A 20,964-nucleotide genomic window follows, 5' to 3' on the forward strand; every position below is an offset into this window, starting at 1 on the left:
GTGGTGGAGGCTTGGACTAGGGCAGGTCATTTTGCAGAAGCTGAGCAGGCAGCTGGGCAGCTGGGCCAGTCCACCCGAGCCGGGCCCTGCCCGGGGCCATGCCAACCCCATTGTTGCGTGCCCCCTCCTCAATATGTTATTTGCAGAGGTGCCAGTTGGCTCAGCCCTGGCCTGGGGTGGGTCCAGCCTGAAGCTGGGGAAACTTCCAGCAGTTTCTCACAGGGGGTAGATAGGTGGTACTCCCTCCCCCACTCCTCCTCACAGTTACCAAACACTTGGAGCCGGGGGGGAGGGGGCGAATCGTTAAGAGTCACTTAAAAAGGAGCCACCACTGTAACCCCTCCCTTGCCGCCAGCAGCAGACTGGGAGCTGGGGAACTCTTAGCAGTTGCTTAAGGAGCCATTACGCCCCTCCCTGCTACCAGACAAAACCCCCCACACAAAACCATAACAAGTCCTATTGGGGTTTCCGGAATGCTTCTGTGCAGGTCCTTTGCCATATATATTTAGATAAGCTGTGAAATAAACAGGAAGGCCACTTTGCAGAAATCCCTGCTGGCACTATTCAACACGTTTATCAAGTACCCACAGAAGAGCACAAGCAGAATTTCCTGCTATCTGCTTGCTTGAAGGGCTGACAGTTCCTGGAGAAGACATGCTGCAGCAGCAGATCTTTGTACCAGGTGGCATCAGATAACCTGTACACCAGTATGACGAACATTATCTTTTCAGTTTTTGCTCTTACTTTGATCTCCACTATGTAAACATAGGCATCTCTTTAAGAAGATTGAGAGAGTTGGCCTAATGTCCAAAGAGGGGAAGTTGTTTCTCTCCTTAGTGAGCTAGTGAGCAGTTCAGAGCAGGAAAGTTTGGAGGTGTGTCAGGAAAAGCCTGGGAAGGGACCTGAATCTGTCACAGTGCCTTGAGAGAGACCCTGACATGGTGCTGTGCAGCAGGGAGCAGGACTCAGAGGTTATAAGAAAGCAAGTATGTCAGTGACCAGAAAGGTTTCAGCTGAATTATTTTCAACTCAAAGCCACTGAACTAGCAGCAGGGTCCTGGGAGAGAATTTATTTTCTAACTCAGTGGGTAGTGTTTTATTTTAGTTGGCTGCTGTGTGAGTGGGGAGGGGGATTGAAGAGTTTATTGCCAGAATGCTGTGCTGTGCAGAATAGTTACAATTGCTCCGTAAGCATAATTTCAGTGAGGTATTGCATGTACTCCAGCACAAGTTTCCATCTCTGCTGTTACATCCTCTGCACAGATCAGGGTTCTAATCATGCCTTGTCGTTACTTTTTTTGTGGTTGCTGTTGTGCCAAGAGCTACTGCGCCATGTTAAATACACATTAAGTAATGCTTCCTTCAGACATCGTCAGTGACTGTGAAAACTTACTCTTAGCTGTGTCAGTTTCAAACAAGAATGTTTGCTAACTCTTGTGTCACTGTTCTCCTTCAAGAACATCTAAGTAGAAAAATTAACGAGGACTACTTTGCATCTGGTAGTTTCTACTGCTTTTTTATCTTGACATTTAAAGGTTTTCTTGAAGTTCTGGTTTATGGTAACAAAATCAAATTAGCAATGGAACGGACAGAAGCTGTGGATAAGTGTCATGATGGAAGGTGACATGTTTCACAATTCACACATTCAGAATTAAACAGTGAATATGAGTACCAAGCTGTAACCTTTCTTTGGATGGTCTGAGTGAAATTTAAGGGCTGAATACCTTCTTATTGTATCACAGAACAAACCAGAATGCCAGTGCTGTGCTTAGAAGATACTTAAGCTAAGCCAGGCACTCCTTGTCAGGAACATTTGGCATGTCAGTGCTTGCTTGTGGATTGAGGAAGTAATTAATGCAGCACTTAACAGAAAATATGCACCAACTGATGTAACAGCTATAGTTGATAGTGTGTGTCCCAGAAAGTTCCTTTCTGTTTCCTGTGTATTTCTATAATGGCATCATTTTGTAAGGAAATCAGTCATGCAATAATGTTAGAGTAATGCAAAATTTTATTTATACCATTTTAATGTCAGCTGTACAAAGAGAGGAAGTTGTTTCAGTGGTTTTTGAAGTGTGCAACTATAAAGAGTTGCTGAAAGGCTTCTTGCACTTCTCTCAGTTCAAGTTGGGAAGGAGGAGATGTTAAAATCAAGGCAGATAGATTTATTGAATTCCAGTCTTTCAGTTTAGATTAAAGTCTCTCAGGCTTTACTTTAAGCTAGGAATTTTGTGGAGTTTTTTTCTCTTGAGTGAGAACCAAACATTTGCACTGTGCTAAGTTGGGCTAACAGCCCAATTGCTTTAAAGCCCAATTATTTTTAAGTTTGTGTGGTGCTTTTTTTTTTTTTAATGAGGTTTTTTAAAAAGTATTAATTGATAGTGAGTAGTACCAGATTTAAAATCCTAAAAATTAAATTACTCTGTTAACCTTAGAATGTTAAAGGAGTGCCCTTATGTGCTTCCTGACACTTGTCTGTCCATGTGTCTCAATACTCACCTCATCTTAAGGAGAAGGAGCAATTAGTTCTTCAGTCCCTGTTCCTCTGCTGAATCTTTAATAGTGGTTCTAGGAGCAAATAGTTTGCCGGACAGTATATCAGCAAGAAGCCTGAGGGTCAGATACTGAGTTACAACTGAAGTAGAAATTAAGTGCATTTGTCCTCAGGAGCAATCATTGAAAACCACTGCTACTGCTTAGGCACCTGAGGTGTTGGAAGTGTTCAAAATGTTCCTGTTGTGCTATTAGGATCAAATTCAACATTAGGCAGTTAATCTGTGTGTGTGTATGTATATTTAGAGAAAAAAACGCCAAACAACTAAACCACACACCCACCTCTCGAACTCTAGAGACAAAAGTGATGCCTTTTTATGTGAAAGGTATTTATGGCATCTTTATAACATCTTTACCTAAAATTAGATGCCCTGAGCTTTGTGTTTCTCTTCAGTCTGGGTGAAGTGTAGATTTTCAAACTTACATCTGCCATGTTGGCTTCCCGTGAGAGCTGTGCCTCATATTATATAAAAGTTTAAGGTACAATAAATCCTTTCTGTAAAGCTGTTAGCTATGAAACAAATTAAAAGGCTGTATTCCCTTCATGGATGTATTAATTATGAAAACAGAATAGATGAAGTAAATAGGGATTTAGTTTCGTTCTGCTTAATTCTGTTTTAATGCAGCTGGCTTAATGCACTGTGAGTGGTTAGTGGTGCTTGGTACTAAATTTGTTCATAGCGAGAATTTTTATAGCAAGAACCTTTGTGGGAGGAGGGCACCATGCAACTTATATTTCAGTATATAATTTTATATTTTAATTGCTTACAATTTCTGTACTTCAATACAGTGATTCTGGACGTGGGAGCAGCCTGTTAGACAGAGCTATTGCTGATAGACGACAGCTTAATACAATTACATTACCAGATTTCAGTGATCCTGAAACAGGTAAGAACTGCCTTTGAACAATGAAATAGGTAAAATGGTCTGACCATAGCTAGATTTTGCATTAGTGTTTTTGTTTTATTTTGCAAAATGAAATCATATTTTCATTGTCATATATGTGGAAATAGGCATTGTACAATATACGATTTTTTTCTTTTTTATTTAGGAAGTACTTACTGACCAAGTTCTTGGTAAATTAAAATATCTATAGTATGGATGTTGCTGAGTTTAGTGGTATTTTTTGTATGCAAGGGCTAAAAATTAGTAGGCCGAACTAGTTAATTTGAGAAAGTCCTGTGCTTTTGTGTCCATTCAGTATTTGTACATATTTTCTTTTTAAAAGATAAATCAGAAACATTTCAGAAAAACTTTTAATCTCCAAAAACCTGAAGAAATCATTGCTAATTATATTAAAGTCTCCAATATATATTAAAATATAGTTACATGCAAAATCTATTTATTACAAATAATATATACTGTGATATTTTGAGATACATGTGAAAAATTGCGGTACACAGGTGCACTACATAAAAGCTGGGGTTGTTAAATGTCAGTAAATATTTACAATATGTAATTTTTCTATTTTAATATATCTAGTTATCACAATGCAATTTGATATGCCTTGGAAGTCATATAACCAAAAAGCAAGTGAGGCATGTATTCTGTGAAAATTGCAGAAGGAATTACCATGATGATGCTAGTTCCAAAAACCTTTACAGTATGTTACTTACATTCTAAATATTGGTAGTTTTCTGTTTCCTGGGTTTTGTCTCATGCTTTTCCTGGCACCTTTCAGATATGAATTTCTGCTTAATTGCACTTTGACACAAACAGCTTATAGGAAAGTTTGCCAGCCTATGAATTAGAATACACTGACTCATAAATTAAGATACATTGAAATGTCTAATGTATCTCTTTGTTTAATATCAGAATTATGCAATAGAGAAAAATCTAATTTAGATATTTAACTTCTGAAAGTTAAAGTTGGATGGAATGTTCACTTAATTTTGAAATCATGTAAGTAAATAGAAGGTGTTCTGTGCCTGCTATAGTGGCAAACAGTTTTGATTACAAAGATCGGGTCACCTGATCTCAAAGAATTGCAATATGATGTGGTCTGAAGTATGGCATAATTTAGCTTGCTGCCCATATAGTGAAATTTTCTGTCTGCTTGTATTTGTATAATTAAAATGTGTGAGATAACATTGTATCATTCTATACTGATAATTCTATATTCTAGTCTAGGTCATTGTTTCATTTTAAGAACATAATTAGATTTTTAAAGGTTTCGTATACGTATATAGATAGACATAGATATAGATAATTTATTTTATGCCTTCACTGGAGTGCTTGTTAGGGGGGATGTTGTGGGAGTTTTTTTGTGGTTGTGTTTTTCCCCCATGGAGTAACAAAGCTCACACTGTTGGGGTGTCCTATTTTATAACTGCCATGCTTGAGAGCATAACTATTGGTACTTTTTAAAGACTACCTATTCCTCAGTGCTTTAAAGTAAAGATGAACCTTCCTCCAAAACAGTGAGCTATTCAAGAAGCTTTTCCCAGATTCCAATCCGACAGCTGACATCTTCAATGAAAAACAGGTTCTATGCATACATTCTGATTTTTCTAGAAGTTCCAAATTGTCTTTTTTTCCTGAATCTCAGCTGTGTTGTTAAAGCTTATTATCTCTACTGTCAAGGAGGACAGGATGGGAAGTTAAAAATATGGGGTCGTTGTTGGATTATTTTTCTTATAAAAGGTAGTTGTGGAGGATAGTTTTGGGGAGGGGTGTCCCTTTTTTTCTATGTTTGGGGGGCTGGGGTTGTTTTTTGTTTGTTTGGGTTTTTTTAGTTGTTAATTTTAGCAGAAGAAACCTTGTTTAAATACGAATACTCAAATTCTGGTAAGGACTAGAGCTTTGTTATCTACTGTATCTATATAATAATACACATATAAAAGCTCCATATCCAACTTTTGTCCAAAATTCTTAATCCAGAAGATTATATATAAATTTTGCAGAAATTAAAAGGTTATGGTACTATAAGAATAAAAAGACAAGCTTGTCATAATGTTTGAGTAAGAAAACAAAGCAGACTGTCAAAAAAATATTGTTTGCAAAAGGTAGATAATAGAAACAATAGATGGTCGAGATGTTAGACCTTTATAGGCTGAAAGAGCACGTGCAAATTCTGTGGATCCACAATGTTTAGAAATGCAGAAGGAATTTCACATTTAAATAAATAAACAAATGTTAAAATAGGGTATGTAGGAAAGATATCGTGGAAAATCCTTGTAAGACAGGAAAGTTTGATCCCCTCCTCTTTGTACAGTATAATGCTACTGTGTGTGTATTTGTGTGTGCGTATACACGTGAACATTTGGAAATTTTCCCCTTCCTAACTTTGCTTGCTACCTATGAAGATGATGATCCCCTTTGCCTGTCTAGTCGGAGTTTGGCCAATCTGAGAACCAAGAAATGAGAGCTAAAATCTGAAGTGTTATGTACTTGCAATTTGAATTTCAAAATCTGTGAAAAAAAAAATATGTCTAGCTGTGATGGGTGTAAACCATTCTTTTTCTTAAATGTATCAATTAAGAGGAAGTTCAAATTTGAAAAAAAAAAGTCTTAAAAATTTTATATAGAGCTCTTAAGAATCCCATAAACAGAAATTATTAAATGATTCAAGTTTAAACTTGTGTTACCTTGGAAGTATAAAAAGAGTGTATTGTGGATTTCTTACAAGGCTAGACGATAAATGCTAATGCCCTGGTCAATAACTGTGGCAAATCTACTAAGTTTGCCTTCTGTTTCAGCTGGTTTGCCATGAGTGGCATGGACCCATATTTGTATAATGATGTATTATGTATTTGTATTGATGAAGGAAATAAATATGGAGAAAAAAGGAAGCTTGGATGAATCAATCACTGAAGTAAAATCTCACAGGGAGGCAGGCACATTTCCTATCCAAAAATAGATATGCATATGCAAATCACTTGAGATTCAGTTGGCTATTTTGGTTAAGGTAAGTTGCACTTAATCTTTTTTAAAAAAAAGATTATTCAATTTGTTGTGTATTGGTTGCAGTCCACTGAGTTTATCATAGGAAGAAACAATAGTAGCTGAATTTTAAACTTTAGTCTTTACTTCCTCTTAAATATATTTTACAAATTTATGCATTAGAACATATGGAAAAAATCTTTAATTTGTTTTTTTTTAATCTAGTTTTAGTATGGGAGGAGAGTGCACATGCATACAGAGTATTTTTTTATGTTGCTTTCAGAAGAAGTGGTATTTTATGTAGAAGCCATTTCCATCTTACTGAACAGTGAAATAAATGCTTTGCATTTTTCGGCATAGATGAGTCCATTAAACCCTGTTCTTGGATCTTTTTTTTCTTTTCTGCCCCCCAACACCCTTATCATTCTTTTTGTTTCGCTTTTTAGCCTCTGATACTTCCTCATCTTCTCTCTCAAGAACAGAGTCTCCTCTCCAACTGTTTGTTTCTTCTCATCTTCCTCATCCTCATCCTAAACCAGATACCTTTGTCTGGCCCCATGCAGCCTCTTCATACTGTGACCAAGTTCCCGAGCCCTGTACACCTTCTCGCTGTAAATTGGTTTTCTATTCCTGATGGGCGTGTTAGTTTGTGCTGTATTTTTCTGATAATCTTCATAACTGATAAACCGTGTTTAAACAGTTTAAGTTTCAACAGTGTGTCAGTGAAATCCGTCCTTTCAGATGTCCTTCATTAAATACTGAATGGGTTTTAAGAGTTTCATCAGAATAGGCTGTTTTATTGATCCCAAAAGAGGTAAAGTTACAGACATATTTAATACTCTGTTCTCATGACTGTTACAGAAAATGATAGCTGTTTGGTAAAAGAGGTTATTGGCCAAGACTGTTTTGTAGCATTTGCTGCTGTAAATTATTTCCGTTGCTGGCATCTTTTGCCTAACAAAACTCCTTTGCACAGAATTTCCTTCTCATCTGTACAGTTTTTAATGACTTAATTTCAGAAAGCCTTAGCTAATTGTATTCAAAATCTTCCCTGAAAATTCACATGAAGGAAGAAATTGCCTAAATATCAGTGTGTGTTTTCGTATTGCAGGTAGGGCATATTGGAATGATTCAGAGGTATTAGAGCAGTGAAAATCAGCATTTTGCTTTCTCAAGTCAAGAGCCTTTCTGTTCATTGAAATGATTCAATTTTAAACATGCTGTAAGATCAATCCCTGTGTTGTTTAATTACAAACTGTACAGTAATGCTGCCAGAGTAGTTCAGGTGGCAGGGTAAAATCAACACGGTTTTCCAGCCATTTCTTTTTAACTCCTTTTCATTTCTGTTAAATTGTCCTTCACTTACAGCTTTGTGCATAGCACTGTTCTTGTCACTGCATTTACTATAATCCAGTCTTAAGAAATTATTTTTTGACACTTAGCCTTTAGATATCAAGATATTAATTTCTAACAAAATGTAGGAAAAAAATCTTTGAGTATTAGCAAAATTCACTTGTTAAAATAGCAGACATAAGACTGAAGTTTTGAAAATGCTAGCTCATGTGGAAACTAAGGAAAGCACTTCCTTTAGACCCCATGAAATCTGTGTCCTACAGAAGTTTAACCAGTTGAAATCTGACTTTCTTCTTGCAGCATTTGAATAGCTGATAGATTGCTATTAGAGGCTTGCTAACAGGACATCCCAGTTAGCATTAAATTACTTGTTCTTTGCAGAGCTACAAGTTAATAAGAACCCACTCAAGAAAGAAGGCAAATTGAAAGAATGCAGAAGTCCAGGCATGGATTCCATTACGTAAAGCCCAAGTTTTCCATTTCCAAGCTACTGTATCCTCAGGGAAAGGAGCTTCCACCATATGCATGAGTAGTGGAACCGTGAAAAAGCTCAGATATTGGAGTCCTTTGTATAGTGTAAATAATTAATGAAACTTAAAGCTCTCTGTCTTTGAGTAAGTAGAATTTTGCCTAGATACTTTTAGCATGTTAGTATAGTTACCAGGGCTGAAAATCTCATGCTCCATATCTTACTCAGTTCATTTTTTTTCCTAGTGAAAGAAACAAAAGACACTTTACATTATTGACTTGACTTCTGATTTCTGTTGAACAGGAACATAATTTTAGAAGTATAGCAAAGGCTCTATGAAAATATTTCTTGTAAGCAGTAATCTTATTTTTTTTTTATCTTTTGAATCCCTGTAAACCTGATTTACAGTTTGAAGATTATCAGAAATCCTCTGGCTTTCTTGGAGTTCTTCGTTTATATATATATAATATATACACATATATATATATATGTAATTTTTTTTTCTCCTTTCAATTTTAATTTGTGGTTTGATCTGTTCAAAGGCAATCCATCAGATGCTTACTTTCATGGTTTTTACTCCCTTTTTTCAGTTTGTAAGTAGTATACACTGTGCAGTTCTATTAATTTCTTAAGGACTTAAATCACCTTTTGCTTTATCACAAAACATACATGTTTTATCCATCAGTAGTGGAAGTTTGATAGTGTGTAAAGCAAGGCTGATGCTCTTTGCCCATTCAGTCACCCCTAGGGCTGTAATCTTACGAGATCTGAATGCACTCAACTAACACTTGCATTTAATAATTAAAGAGGCAGTATTCATTTCTAGAGGACTGCAAATAAAGGTATACGAGGGAGGTCTTGTATAACATAGTGGTCAGCTGCCAGTATGTTGTAGTAGAGATTTTAACGCCAGTGCTGTTTCTAAGGAAAACATCATTGGTCTGGAATGCAACTGAGTACATTTTAAAATAATGAAATTATGAAAACAAGCTAAATAAGAGAGAATGAAGAATACAGATCAATAAAAGTAACTGCTGCTTTAACAAGGATGTGAAATGGCGTTCTTTTTCTCTAACTAGTTACTTCAAAAGCTGTATGTTTAGTCTTGAATAGTAGATGATGGGATTTTTTTTCATTCATTACTTTACTTTTTCATAGATTTTTATGAAGTAGTACAGGAGACCAGTTTGGTGGAGGAGAGAAGAGTAGGAAGATACTTAAAACAGCATGTTTGACAATGACTAAACACAGAAAATCTTTGTCAAAGAGCTAAGAGGATGCTTTGTAAATGATGCTGTCCATACCTGACTACTAATATCTTCACGTGTAACTTTGTACCAAAAGATAAGCTAGCTTTGTGATTGTGAAAGGTGTCTCAGACACTTAATGGATTTTGTAGGAAAAACTTAATTTTTGCTAAACCTGCCAATCAGTCTTATCAAATGCATCACTTCAGTGATGTGTTAGTCCTGCAGAAGGTACTGCCTCTTTGTATCATGTGATTGCTTTTTTTAGCACAGAGTTCTCTGTATGTCACACCACTAATGTTCTTACTGCCAGCCTTGTGTGCATGTAAGTTCAAAATCACAGGTTTTTCCGCTTTTCTCCTGCATGAGCATTGCTGTTAAAGCATTTTTTCTTTATGTATGTGTTGAAACATTGATTGAAAACATGATGGATGTAAAACTGTTTAGTAACATACTCTTTTATGATCTAAAAAGAAATCCTAAAAAAATTTTTGTCAGTTGATATGAACATGTTTCATGAAGGGTGACAGTCTATTCTTTTATCTGTTTTCAGAAGGAAAATTTGATGAACATAGCAAAGGGATTTTGTTTTTCTCTAAGCCTGCTTGCCAACTACGTGCTGATAGAGTCCATTTCCTAGGTCATGTCCATTAGGCTTCTTTGTTAAGAATTTATTGGGAAGTGACCAAAGAAAGAACTGAAGAAGTCATGGCGCACTTATTTACATAGGGTGACTTACAAATGGTATTGAAAGATGGGTTTCATGCAGAGTCTCCTGTAACGTTTATCTTAAGAAAAGCCTGAAGAGAGTAAATTGAACACTTTGTTTTTCACAGAAGTTGAACTGCAGGTGTGACTTGTAAAAAAGAGAGGTTTCTGTGAGGTAACTTCTTGGTTAAGTTGTGTTTGTACAAGGCTGTTAGTAGGTTTTCTGTTTGAGATTGAATTGAAACGTTGACATAACCATAGGTTGTTGCAGATGCTATGTTAGTATGGTGAGTAGAAACTCTTGTAAATTCTGGAGAAATGTCATTAGAGGAAACTTGAGTGGCAGTTATACCTTTTTGGTTTAGAAATATTTTGTTATGATTAAGACCTTCTGTCACATTAGTGTTTGCAGTGTGTTTGTGATTCCAGGTGTTAATCAAGAAGTAGTTTAAGTAGTGAATTCTAGATCTTGCAAAGACGGTCCCTATTTTGCTCTTGGCCCTTTTAGTATAAGCAAGCTTCAGAACAAAATTAAACAAATGAAGATGAGTAGCCAGGATCCATTTTGGTGACATATTACTTTTCCAGACCTCATGCTTTTATATTTAAAAATAAATATGCTTTGCTGCTTGTGGTATTTTGAGGAAATGTTTTCTTCATTCTTAAGTATCACACTGTAACAGCAGGTCTAGAAGTTATCTTGGAGGAGCAAAGATATCTGTGTGTATGAAAGATATGGTAAAATTTTAAACTAGAAATTACTGCTACTCTATCTGAGCATTTGGAGGAGGCTACAACTGAGTGAATTGTAACACTGAAAGCGAGGATATGTTTGTGTTTGGCTGAGGGTACTGAACTCAGACCAAAGAAAGAAAAATACAGATAAGGCTGGGAAGAGAGAGCGGAGCTTATGACAGAACCAACAGGGAGCCAGCAAATGAGTGGCTGCATAGGGTCTGTGTGGCCCTAAGCAGACTTTAAGATCCACTCTTTACCCTCTGTTCCTCACAAACCACTATGTATCTTTACCAGTTGTACTTGAAATTACTATATGTTTTACAATTGTAATGTGACTATAAAGATCTGAATCTGGGGAACCCTGGGTTAGAACAAGGAACAAATAGTTCAGGTAAGTTAGTTCTAGTAAGAAAAGGATTGAATAAAATTTGGAGAAAGGTCAGAAAAAGCTTTTTAGTACACAAGATCTTTAAATGGGTTTTAGTTGTCTGCAAAATGAAAGCTTAGTAATTGTGTTTTAACAGAAGGAGGCAGAAATGAGTCAGATGATGGCTAGTTGTGGCAATACTGAAGAAGCATTTAGGGATTTATGACTTAGAGCTGTCAGCATGAGTGCAATGTACCTGAAAAGTGCCTGACTGGGCAGTGTCAAAAGACTACTGTTACGGGGTGGGGGGTTAAGAAAGGAAAAAGGTAATAGCAAAGATGTAAAAGTGTGATTAAAATATGCAATGGCTGTGCTGGTTAGATATGCAAGGCTGTACTAGAGCTCATCCCTCCTCCTCTGGGAAACTGTATAGCCCTGGGCTTGGTAGCTCCCTTAACAGCCACTGCAAGGAGGGCTTTTCAAGAAACAAAACCAAACAAAAAAGCCCAGTTATTTGTGCTGTTTTGCAACATACTTAAATTCTCTACATTTTAAGTAAGACTGAAGCATTAAGGATTTCAAAGGCTGGGATTTCCAAACAGCCCTGCAGAAGATTACACCAAGTTTCTTAGTGTTCTGCTTAACATTGATCTTCAAACTTAAACCCCAAGAACCCACTTACTTGGGATGTTGTCTAGAGGCAGCTTAAATTTAGTTGATTATGTTGAATAATCTGCAGTCTGAGTTTCTAAAGCAGTTAAGTTACTTGATCAACATTGAATTTTAGATTGTTAATATTTAATATTAATTTAGAATACATTTTAATATCAGGCGTATTAATTTAGTGAAAGATAGGAGGTATGTACTTTCTAGTAGTTTGATTGAAGTAAGGACACCTGAAGACTATCACCCTTTTTCCTCAACAGGAAATGTAAGCAATTTGAATAATAACACTTCAAAAAAGAGTTCTAGAAAGATTTTTTTTAAGTCTTTTTCTTTTTTCTGATATTCAGAATTAAGTCCAGGGTAGGAGTTAATTACCATAGGAAGCACTTGTTTTCTACTCCATTCTACCTTCAATATAGGTGGCACTGCAACTCATAAGAATTTTATCACACTATAGTTCTTTTTTATATAGAAATGAATGTACAAAAAATTTTAATAATATATTACCATATGTGCTTTGAGTACTAGAGGCTTAAAATCTAACAGCACACTTTCTATATGAAATTACTTGCGGTCTGGCAAGCAGCCAGAGTCCTTTGTGTAATAGAAGATACAGGTTATTTTTAATACTAAACGGAATACTTGCTTTTCAGAAGGAAGGGATTAGATTATATCCTTTGTGTCAGTGAATCACACCTTTTATTTACAAATTCTTCTGGAGACATGAGGAGAGACTTTCACTATTAGTCCCTGGGAAGCTAATGAGTGACAGGCTGCAGTGACGTGCATTTACAGAAAGGGATGTCAGACGGGAAGAGGATTACTGGTGACTAGTGTGTATTTATGCTACCTTTGCTGGTATTTTTCTTAGAATATACTCCCCATATGCTTCTTGCTTAACTTCCTTTTTATATTTCTTCAGAAGTTAAGCCTTAAAGACAAGACACACAAAAACTTTATAGTGAATGTTCAGCTCTGCAGGCTGGAGTTGGAGTTGTTTCATCAGCAAGTAGAGGAGAGCAAATTCCAGGGGCAGATACTGTTTCAGATCTTCAGGGCAATTCCTTATTCATAATGACATACGACACGCTAATTATGTCCAGTGCTGCTTTTCTCTTGTTTCTGTTGGTTAAGGGAAACATGATGCACACTTTCACACAAACTGCTTCTTCCCAGTGATCTGTGTACTGGGACTTTATTTTACTTTTCTAGTGTGCTGACTTATCTTGTCACACTTAAGAATGTAGGTTTTATGTGGGAAATCCCTTCCTGTTAAAATTCTTAGAAAACCTGTGATATTGAGAGTGAAGGTCTCATTTATTTCTTAACTGTTAGTGATGAGGATGAGCTTGTGGGGTGCAGTTCAACCTGTACAGGATTCAGTACTTTATTTCAGGTTGCCTGCCATTTTTGATCATTACAGATATGCTGACGGGCTTGGAAGACTTCTCATCTGATCCAATATGGAATATTTCACTTCCATTATTTATTAACCAGGCCCAGTCAGTGTGAGATTTTGTAATTTATAATTATAAAACAACTAGAGATAAGTTGAAGCTTAGATGACAGGAAGGAGTGTAGGTTAAAATATTCATGGTCTTGATTTAAAAAAAAAAATCATGAGTAAATGGCTGTCCAAAGTTGCCATTAGATATTCTGCAGTTAAAGAAGTTTTTTCAATTCCAGTACTTTGAAAAGGGTAGTATTTGCCAATGAGATTGTAATCTCACTTGTAAATGCTTCATTTTACAAGAATTCTCCTTTACATAGTATCCCTTGGGAGTGTTCTTTATGCAAGGGACTTTTTTGCCACAGGCATTTTAACTCAGCCTTCTTGATTAGCTAAGGTTTACATTCAGTGCAGTTTAATTGTGTATGTGTGATGGGGTATGTTGTGATCACATCGTATATTTTAGTTCTCTCTTTTTGTACTGTTATTAGTCTTAAAATAGTTCTCTAATTGTACTCTATGGAAGGACGTGGCAATTACTAACATCAAACTGCATGCAGCAACCTGAAGATTACAGTGTACGATAACATCACAAACCTTTTTTTGGATCATACTTTGCCAGAAAAGAGGTGTCAAGTTTAACAGAGAGTATTCATAGTAGCAACCCAAAAATGTGTCAGGTATAGTTACCAATGTTCAGTGTGGTTTTTATATACTCTTATGAACAGGATTACAATTAAATGTTTTATGTATGGCCTTTATTCTTTCTGTGATGGTAATCTTTTTTTATTATTTCTTCAGGTTCAGTCCATGCCACATCAATAGCAGCTTCCAGAGTGGAGCAAGCACTGTCTGAGGTTGCTTCATCTTTGCAAAGCAGTGCCCCTAAACAAGGTCCCCTGCATCCTTGGATGACTCTGGCTCAAATATGGCTTCATGCAGGTACTATGAAATTGAAGTTCTTTCTTATTCTTCCCCGTCCCCGTTCTTGCTAGCCTAAGGACTTGCAAAACTCTGTTGGTTATCACTCATCAGATGAAACTTTTTCTCTGTGTGTGTGTGGCACTGAAGCCAGTACTGAAGAAAAAAAAAAAAAAGAGCATTAAAGTTGCTCATGTATAAGATCATTTTTGTAGGATAAGGCAGCGGTTCTATAATGCAGCTGTTATCAGTAGAGTCGTATCTTCTGTAGAACAAAGGCATCACTCTCTCCCTTATCCGTGAAATATTTTAATTTCTGAAGTACCTCGAGTATTTTAGTATTTGGAAATTTAGATGCCCTAATTCCATTAGTTGGAAAAATATGTTTGTAAGATTATTGGATAGAGTTCCTGCAAGTAGAAAAGCTTTATCATTGCAAATAAATACCTGCATATGTGGAAAAAAAGGGTAGCAGTACTATTGAGCAACTTGTTCCTTGCAGCTGTGATAATGAGCTCTCATTCAGTTCTCTTCCTTCTCGCTTCATTAATGCAGAAGACCCAGGATTGTTTTTCTAAATGTGGAGTCATCTTGAGTGGATTTAGCATTGTTATACTGCTTCAATCCTCAAGCCAAATGCAATATCACAAGTGGCTGTTATATAAAATTTTAACCAGAAAATTATGATCCAGTGTGTTTTTACACAGTTGAAAATGTGTACAGTGCAATTGTTTCTATTGATGCTTGCATCAGAAAGAAATCAGAAATTAGAAATCAGTCAGCAATTGCTCTGCTTTGGTCTGCTCGCCACATTGAGCATTTCTCAGTGACATAATTTTTTTTTTTCTAAATGTTTACATTCAGCAAAACAGCGCTGTATTTCTTAGCGGTTTAATTTACCTGTTTTGCATTAACAGCTTTATTGTGTGAAAGTCATTACAAGGCAATGGCTCCCAGTTATTAATTAATGTGATTAATGAGAAAAAGCCTGGAAGGTTGGAAAGAAAGAATGAACGATAGTGATTAATAGTAGTGATCTCATTTGGGAGCGGAAGGGCTCCTTGAAAGCAACACAGATTAGAACAAGCAAGGTCCACTATGGCACAGTGTGGTTACCTGCCTTGCATCATGGCATCATTGATTTTTAAATATTTATAAACCAACACAGATGACCATCTGCAGTAACTCTTGGCATCTATAATGCTGATAATTTCTCAGCATTCTGTGATGGCTTGTTCCACTGCTTGTTTTCTGTCTTAATTTTTGTTGGTCATGTCCTGTTGCTGCTTATCCAGTCCATGCAAGTCCTGCTATGGTTTTACCCACAAAGAAGGGGTCTGGACACTCTTTGCTGATTCCTTTTAGTTCACAGCTTATTTGGTTTTGCGTCCACGTTGGTGGTCTGCTGCTGCAGTCTGCTGCACAGTCCACTTTCCACTCTTAAAAATATCTCTCTCGGCAAGCGTGGTCTGTAGGTCATGTTCTTGATTCCCAGCAGGAGGAAGCGTGGGAGGGAAGTAGGAGAGAGTTGGGTTGGAGAATGAACTAAGGTGTTTAAGATCCAGGGGAAGGATGCAACAAAGTATGAAGAGTGCTCTGACACTGTATGGAGAGCAGTGAAAGAAAAAAAAAGAAGAAAGAGAACTGCTGTCTGCCTTCAGAGAAGGTGCTGCAACCTGAAGTCTACTTCTTCCTCACTTTGGAATGATCTTGATACTTCAAGCTCGTGATCTGTGCTGCGTTTCAGAGTGTTTAGGCATCCTGCTATTCAGCTAAATGTCCTGAGACTTGAGAAAGGCTCTTTACTGCAGGAACATTTGGAATAAAGTTTTCTCCTAGAACAATACAAAGCAGATATTCTGGAAGGTATCTTCATCAGTATACAGGGGCTACTTGCATAGAAAACAGCCATAAAATTACTTAACGCCTTACTTACAGCACATGTTCTTGAAATAACAGTGAAGATTTACCATTGAGAGATTAATTCCCTTTTGAGGCTTATGCCACATTTAACTGTTTGACTCCATGTATGGTTGTGCAGTGATTTACATCTTGGGCTGGGGGGAGGAGGGGAAGGGAGGTGGATGTGGAATCTTTAACGAGCTTGAAATCTTAAAATGTAAAAATTGAGACTTATTCTTCATGATAGATTACAAAGTTAAGTAAGTTCTAATAACATGCAAAACCTAGTGGAGTATATTTACCCGAACTAATATATATGACGTGAAAAATAGAGAAAATGTTTGTTCTTCTAGATATACAGTGTAATTCCAGCTGTCATTAGTGTAAATGGGCATGGCATTCATTCCAAAGAAGTTGATTTAGTTTTTAATTTTGTCATTATTAATGGACTGTTTCAGCCTTGCATTTCATTCCAGCTGTCATTAGTGTAAATGAGCATGGCATTCATTCCAAAGAAGTTGATGTAGTTTTTAATTTTGTCGTTATTAATGGACTGTTTCAGCCTTGCATTTCTGGGCATACAATCTAAGGTGTAAGAACAGGCTTATTTTAAATGTGAAACAAAGTGACTTTTGGAATTAGTACTTTGTCCAGTAAGTCACTATTAAAAACCAGACCTAATCCTAAATGATCAAAGGCTATGATGGTCCCTTGAGAAATGTATCAGTACTGAACTCAATATTGTTATACAGCTTGAATGGAAAATAGATAGATTTCTCAATAAAATGCAAGCGAATGCATTGGAATAGTTTGAGCCAGCAGGCATTCTTGACGTTCTCTAGGCAGAGACATTGAGAAGAGCCCGTCAGACTTGGCACCCGGTTTCTCTTCAAACTGCTTCTAGTCTCTGAGGTTTTCCTACAAAGACTGCTGGCACTTGTCAGTTCTCCACAACTGATATATTTGAATATGCCATGATGATTTTTATCATTTTTATTCAGTTTTGAGTCCTTATTCAGGATGAACAGCTCTCCTTAAGGTTCAGAAATTTCTTGAATGAACTTTCATGCTTGACACGTAGCCACAAATTTACTTGATATTCATTTTTTCATAGTTTTTCAAAAAGTGTGCTGTGTATTCTATTGGGGTGTCATAACTTCTGGTAGAGAAAAGGAGAAGTTATTTCTAAAATAACTCTATAATAACTTTAAACATAAAGGGATTTTTTTTAATTTAATATTTTAGGAAGGTCTGTTAGTAACAGTCAAGTTTCTCTGCTGCGTTTAGTCAGTAGGACAGCAAGAATTAGTATCTCTTACAGGAACGTAAGACTAATTTATAAGCAGTATTCGAGCCTCTATGGGCTAGTGTTAAAAGCCATTGCTACCATACTTGTTTCATCTCAAAGAACACAAAATTGCAACTGCAGTCTGTTAATTTTGCCCATCCCTGCTTATTTTTCAGTCTAGAATTATTGTGGTAGTAGATAATCACCTACAAGTAATTTTTAGTTTCTGCATGTTATTTGCTAATAATTATAGCTTTTACTTTGCACCTTTTAACAGTGTATGTAAATTATATTTTTCCAAACTGTCTTTTCACTGAGCAACTAGGGAGTGTGCATTTAAAATTGTGTTTCAAATCTGATAATGCTGGAGAAGAGACAATAAAAGCAGGAGAGCTCAAATGGTTAGCATTTAACTAATTTAGTGTATTTTATACTCACAAAAACCTTGTTTCTTACATAGTAATATTGACCATGTAGCTTTTAGAAAAGCACTCCAGAATGAAGTACTCAAAGCTTTTCCAAAATATTTCAGTTAAAAAAAAACCAAAAACAAAAACAAAAAACCCAACAACAAACTTCTCAATACAATTCACATTTTATGCTGTATATCCAGCTCTCAAAATACGGCTACAACTTGCTCTTTGGATTCTACCAACTGTTGGTAAAAGCAAAATCCAAAAAATCACAGAAAAATGTAATTTCTCTGAAATTTAGATTTTTATTTCAAAATGTTATCCCTTCATTGTCTTCAAAGTTTGCTATTATTTAGTTATACAGTGCCATCTCTGACTAGGTGAGGTGGTTCTTTTAGGGTTAGGGGGAAAAAGTGTTGCTGGATCTGCAATTTCATGTGTTAGTTCTTCATGTGGATGAGACATTTTTCCATCAAAAAGCATTTCATTAGTTTCTAAAAATACTTATCTTGGAAGAGAGCTCCTTTAAAGGCACTCGTACATCAGTCCCATTCAGGGTTTTAGGCATAACCCCAAATCCACTACTGTAGTGTGAGATCCTGATCTGATGGCCTTTAAACCAAGAGGGGTGGCCTGTACTGTGCAGTGAGAAGCATGTCTTGAACAGAGATAGATCACTTTGCTGTTTTGATGGAGCATTTTGATTTAAACCTTAATCTGTAAGATTACAGTATGATATAATAGTTATACAGTTACTTTGAGGCTCAATTTTTCTAGGGTTTATACCAACGTATAAGAAATAGATAACCCAACTCAGAACCTTTAATATCTTTTTCTTGCATTTAGTATCTCTTTATTCCTCTCTTCTCCCACTCTTTCAGCAAGAGATTAAGCTAATCAAGCAGGGTAGTGAAATAGTAGTGTTGAAGAGTGTCATAAGAGCTATTGAAGGCAAATACTTCTTCTGTTGTTAGTTGTTAATCACTTACTGAATTAACCTTTTTTCCCCTATAGTCAATTTGATTTAGACAAGTGTGTGGCAGGCTACTTGACTGCTTTTGTCAGAAGTGATTTATGTTAAATTAAATGCAGATGATTTTTTTTAAAGCTAAAGAGTTAAATGTTCTTAGCTTCTGGAGGTTATCTTAGGTAAAATGCTTGGATATGTGAACAAATTTTGTCAAATCAGAATGCTTATTAAGCATTTCATGTGTTCTGCTAACTTAACAAGGAAACTTTTCTTTTAAAATGTTCTGAAGTAGGAAACTTAGAACCAGGCTTCCCGTTTAGTGATTGGTAGCTGGAACAATTACTACTGCTTCCTTAACAGCTGACGTGTAAAATTCAGAAAACTCCACAATTAGTTGTGTTCCCTTACCTACTGTAAGGATCTCTGTGTGCTGTTTTGTGTTGTTTTTTCTGTTATTAAATAGTACTGGAATACTGGCATGTTCACATCTTAAAAATAAATCTAAAACGAAAAAACCCCAGACTTCAGTTAAAAATAACAAACTATAAAGAATTTTCTGTTGTTTAAAACAACCAATTAGAGGTTCAAACTCCTATTACATTTAGAAAAGCAACTTTCCTAAAGCAATAATTCGTTTAAAATAATTTCTGTAATAATTTATCTTGAACTGGAAAATTTTTTGAGGAAAATAGGCTTTGCTTAGAATGAAATTATTTTTAAATACAACACATGAGACAATATCTAGTCATGGTATGATGAAGCAAGAACCATTCATTGGTCCTCGCATTCCTTCTGCAGCTGAAGTCTACATAGGAATTGGAAAGCCTGCTGAGGCCACAGCATGTACCCAGGAAGCAGCTAATCTCTTCCCGATGTCGCACTATGTTCTCTATATGAGAGGTCAGGTGGCTGAACTTCGTGGAAATATTGATGAAGCCAAACGCTGGTATGAAGAGGCCTTATCTATTAGTCCTACCCATGTAAAAAGCATGCAGAGGCTGGTAAGTCTTGAGAACCGCGTTCACAAGTACTTTTGTCTCAACTTATGATATTGTATTGTGAAATCTTAACTTAGTGTGGGTAACCCATAGCTTATGAGTTTTGGATCTATATTCTTATTAGCAAAATAGCTTTGGAAGAAATATTTTTTGGCTTTTTATTCTCTCTTCTATGTATGTTGGGACATAAAAAGCATCTGCAGGCAATAAGACTACTTCAGTCCTAGCAGAGACTACAGAAAAATAAATCATTTGCATCTGCCTAGTGTTCAGTGCTGTTGGGAAATAAAGGTGGCTCATGGTAAGAGAAGAGTTGGATACTGTAGTCTAAAAAACTAAACATTGAATTCCACATGTTGATTGATTACCTTCATGCTATGTGATTTCTTGGATTTTTGAAAGGTAGAGAATCAGTCTTGCCCTCCAAGGACAATGTAGCTTTAAGTACAAACATGCCTTCCCCAGCATAAATGCAGAAGTATGTTTAAATACTTCATATATGCATACATGTAATATACTCTGTGTTCACCGTGTTAGCAAAATTACTTTCTTTTTTTAATCCAGTTTTCTTCCAGGTAGAGCAGACTAGAACAGCTGCAATCAGCTTCTTACGCAATCTTTTTGTTCAGAAGTAGAAGCTGTTTTTTGCCTAGGTGCTTATGAATTATTCAGATAAATTTCACGTGCATCCCTGAGGGGAACATATGAGACAAAAGATCAGACAGGAAAGCAGCATAGGGAAAGTTTTTTGTTTCACCTTTTCAGCATTTCAAGATATTTGAGCCTACTGACAAATGCCAAAAGGTTCCATTTTCTGAAGAAGCAGGCAGTTGACCTAAAGCAGTGAAGCTCAGTGAAAATGAAAGCTTATGTTCTTCTGGGTATCATTTTGCCCTGCCTCTGAATCCACCTTTGAATAAATAGTCACCCACGAAAAAAAAGCCTGAGAAATTAGCTGCCTTAAGAGGCATGTGAGATGAAAAATACTGTGCTTCCCTTCTGAGTTCTCTTTTCACGAGCTTTTCAGTTTGAGTGCAAG

General features: G+C 36.3%; 1 protein-coding gene across 1 annotated transcript in view; it reads left to right on the forward strand.

Annotated features, from left to right (window-relative positions):
- Positions 1–19,954, forward strand: part of TTC7B (tetratricopeptide repeat domain 7B) — a gene marked incomplete at both ends in the record, with an annotated part of 48,156 nt that extends 28,202 nt beyond the window's left edge. The window contains 3 exons of the mRNA XM_010081221.1: positions 3,344–3,441; positions 14,235–14,375; positions 19,726–19,954. Coding sequence (XP_010079523.1) covers positions 3,344–3,441; positions 14,235–14,375; positions 19,726–19,954 — 468 coding nt within the window. The remainder of the gene's footprint in view (positions 1–3,343; positions 3,442–14,234; positions 14,376–19,725) is intronic.
- Positions 19,955–20,964: the final 1,010 nt, after the last annotated feature.

Source organism: Pterocles gutturalis, unplaced genomic scaffold (assembly GCF_000699245.1).
Source record: "Pterocles gutturalis isolate BGI_N339 unplaced genomic scaffold, ASM69924v1 scaffold13759, whole genome shotgun sequence".
NCBI lineage: Eukaryota > Metazoa > Chordata > Aves > Pterocliformes > Pteroclidae > Pterocles > Pterocles gutturalis.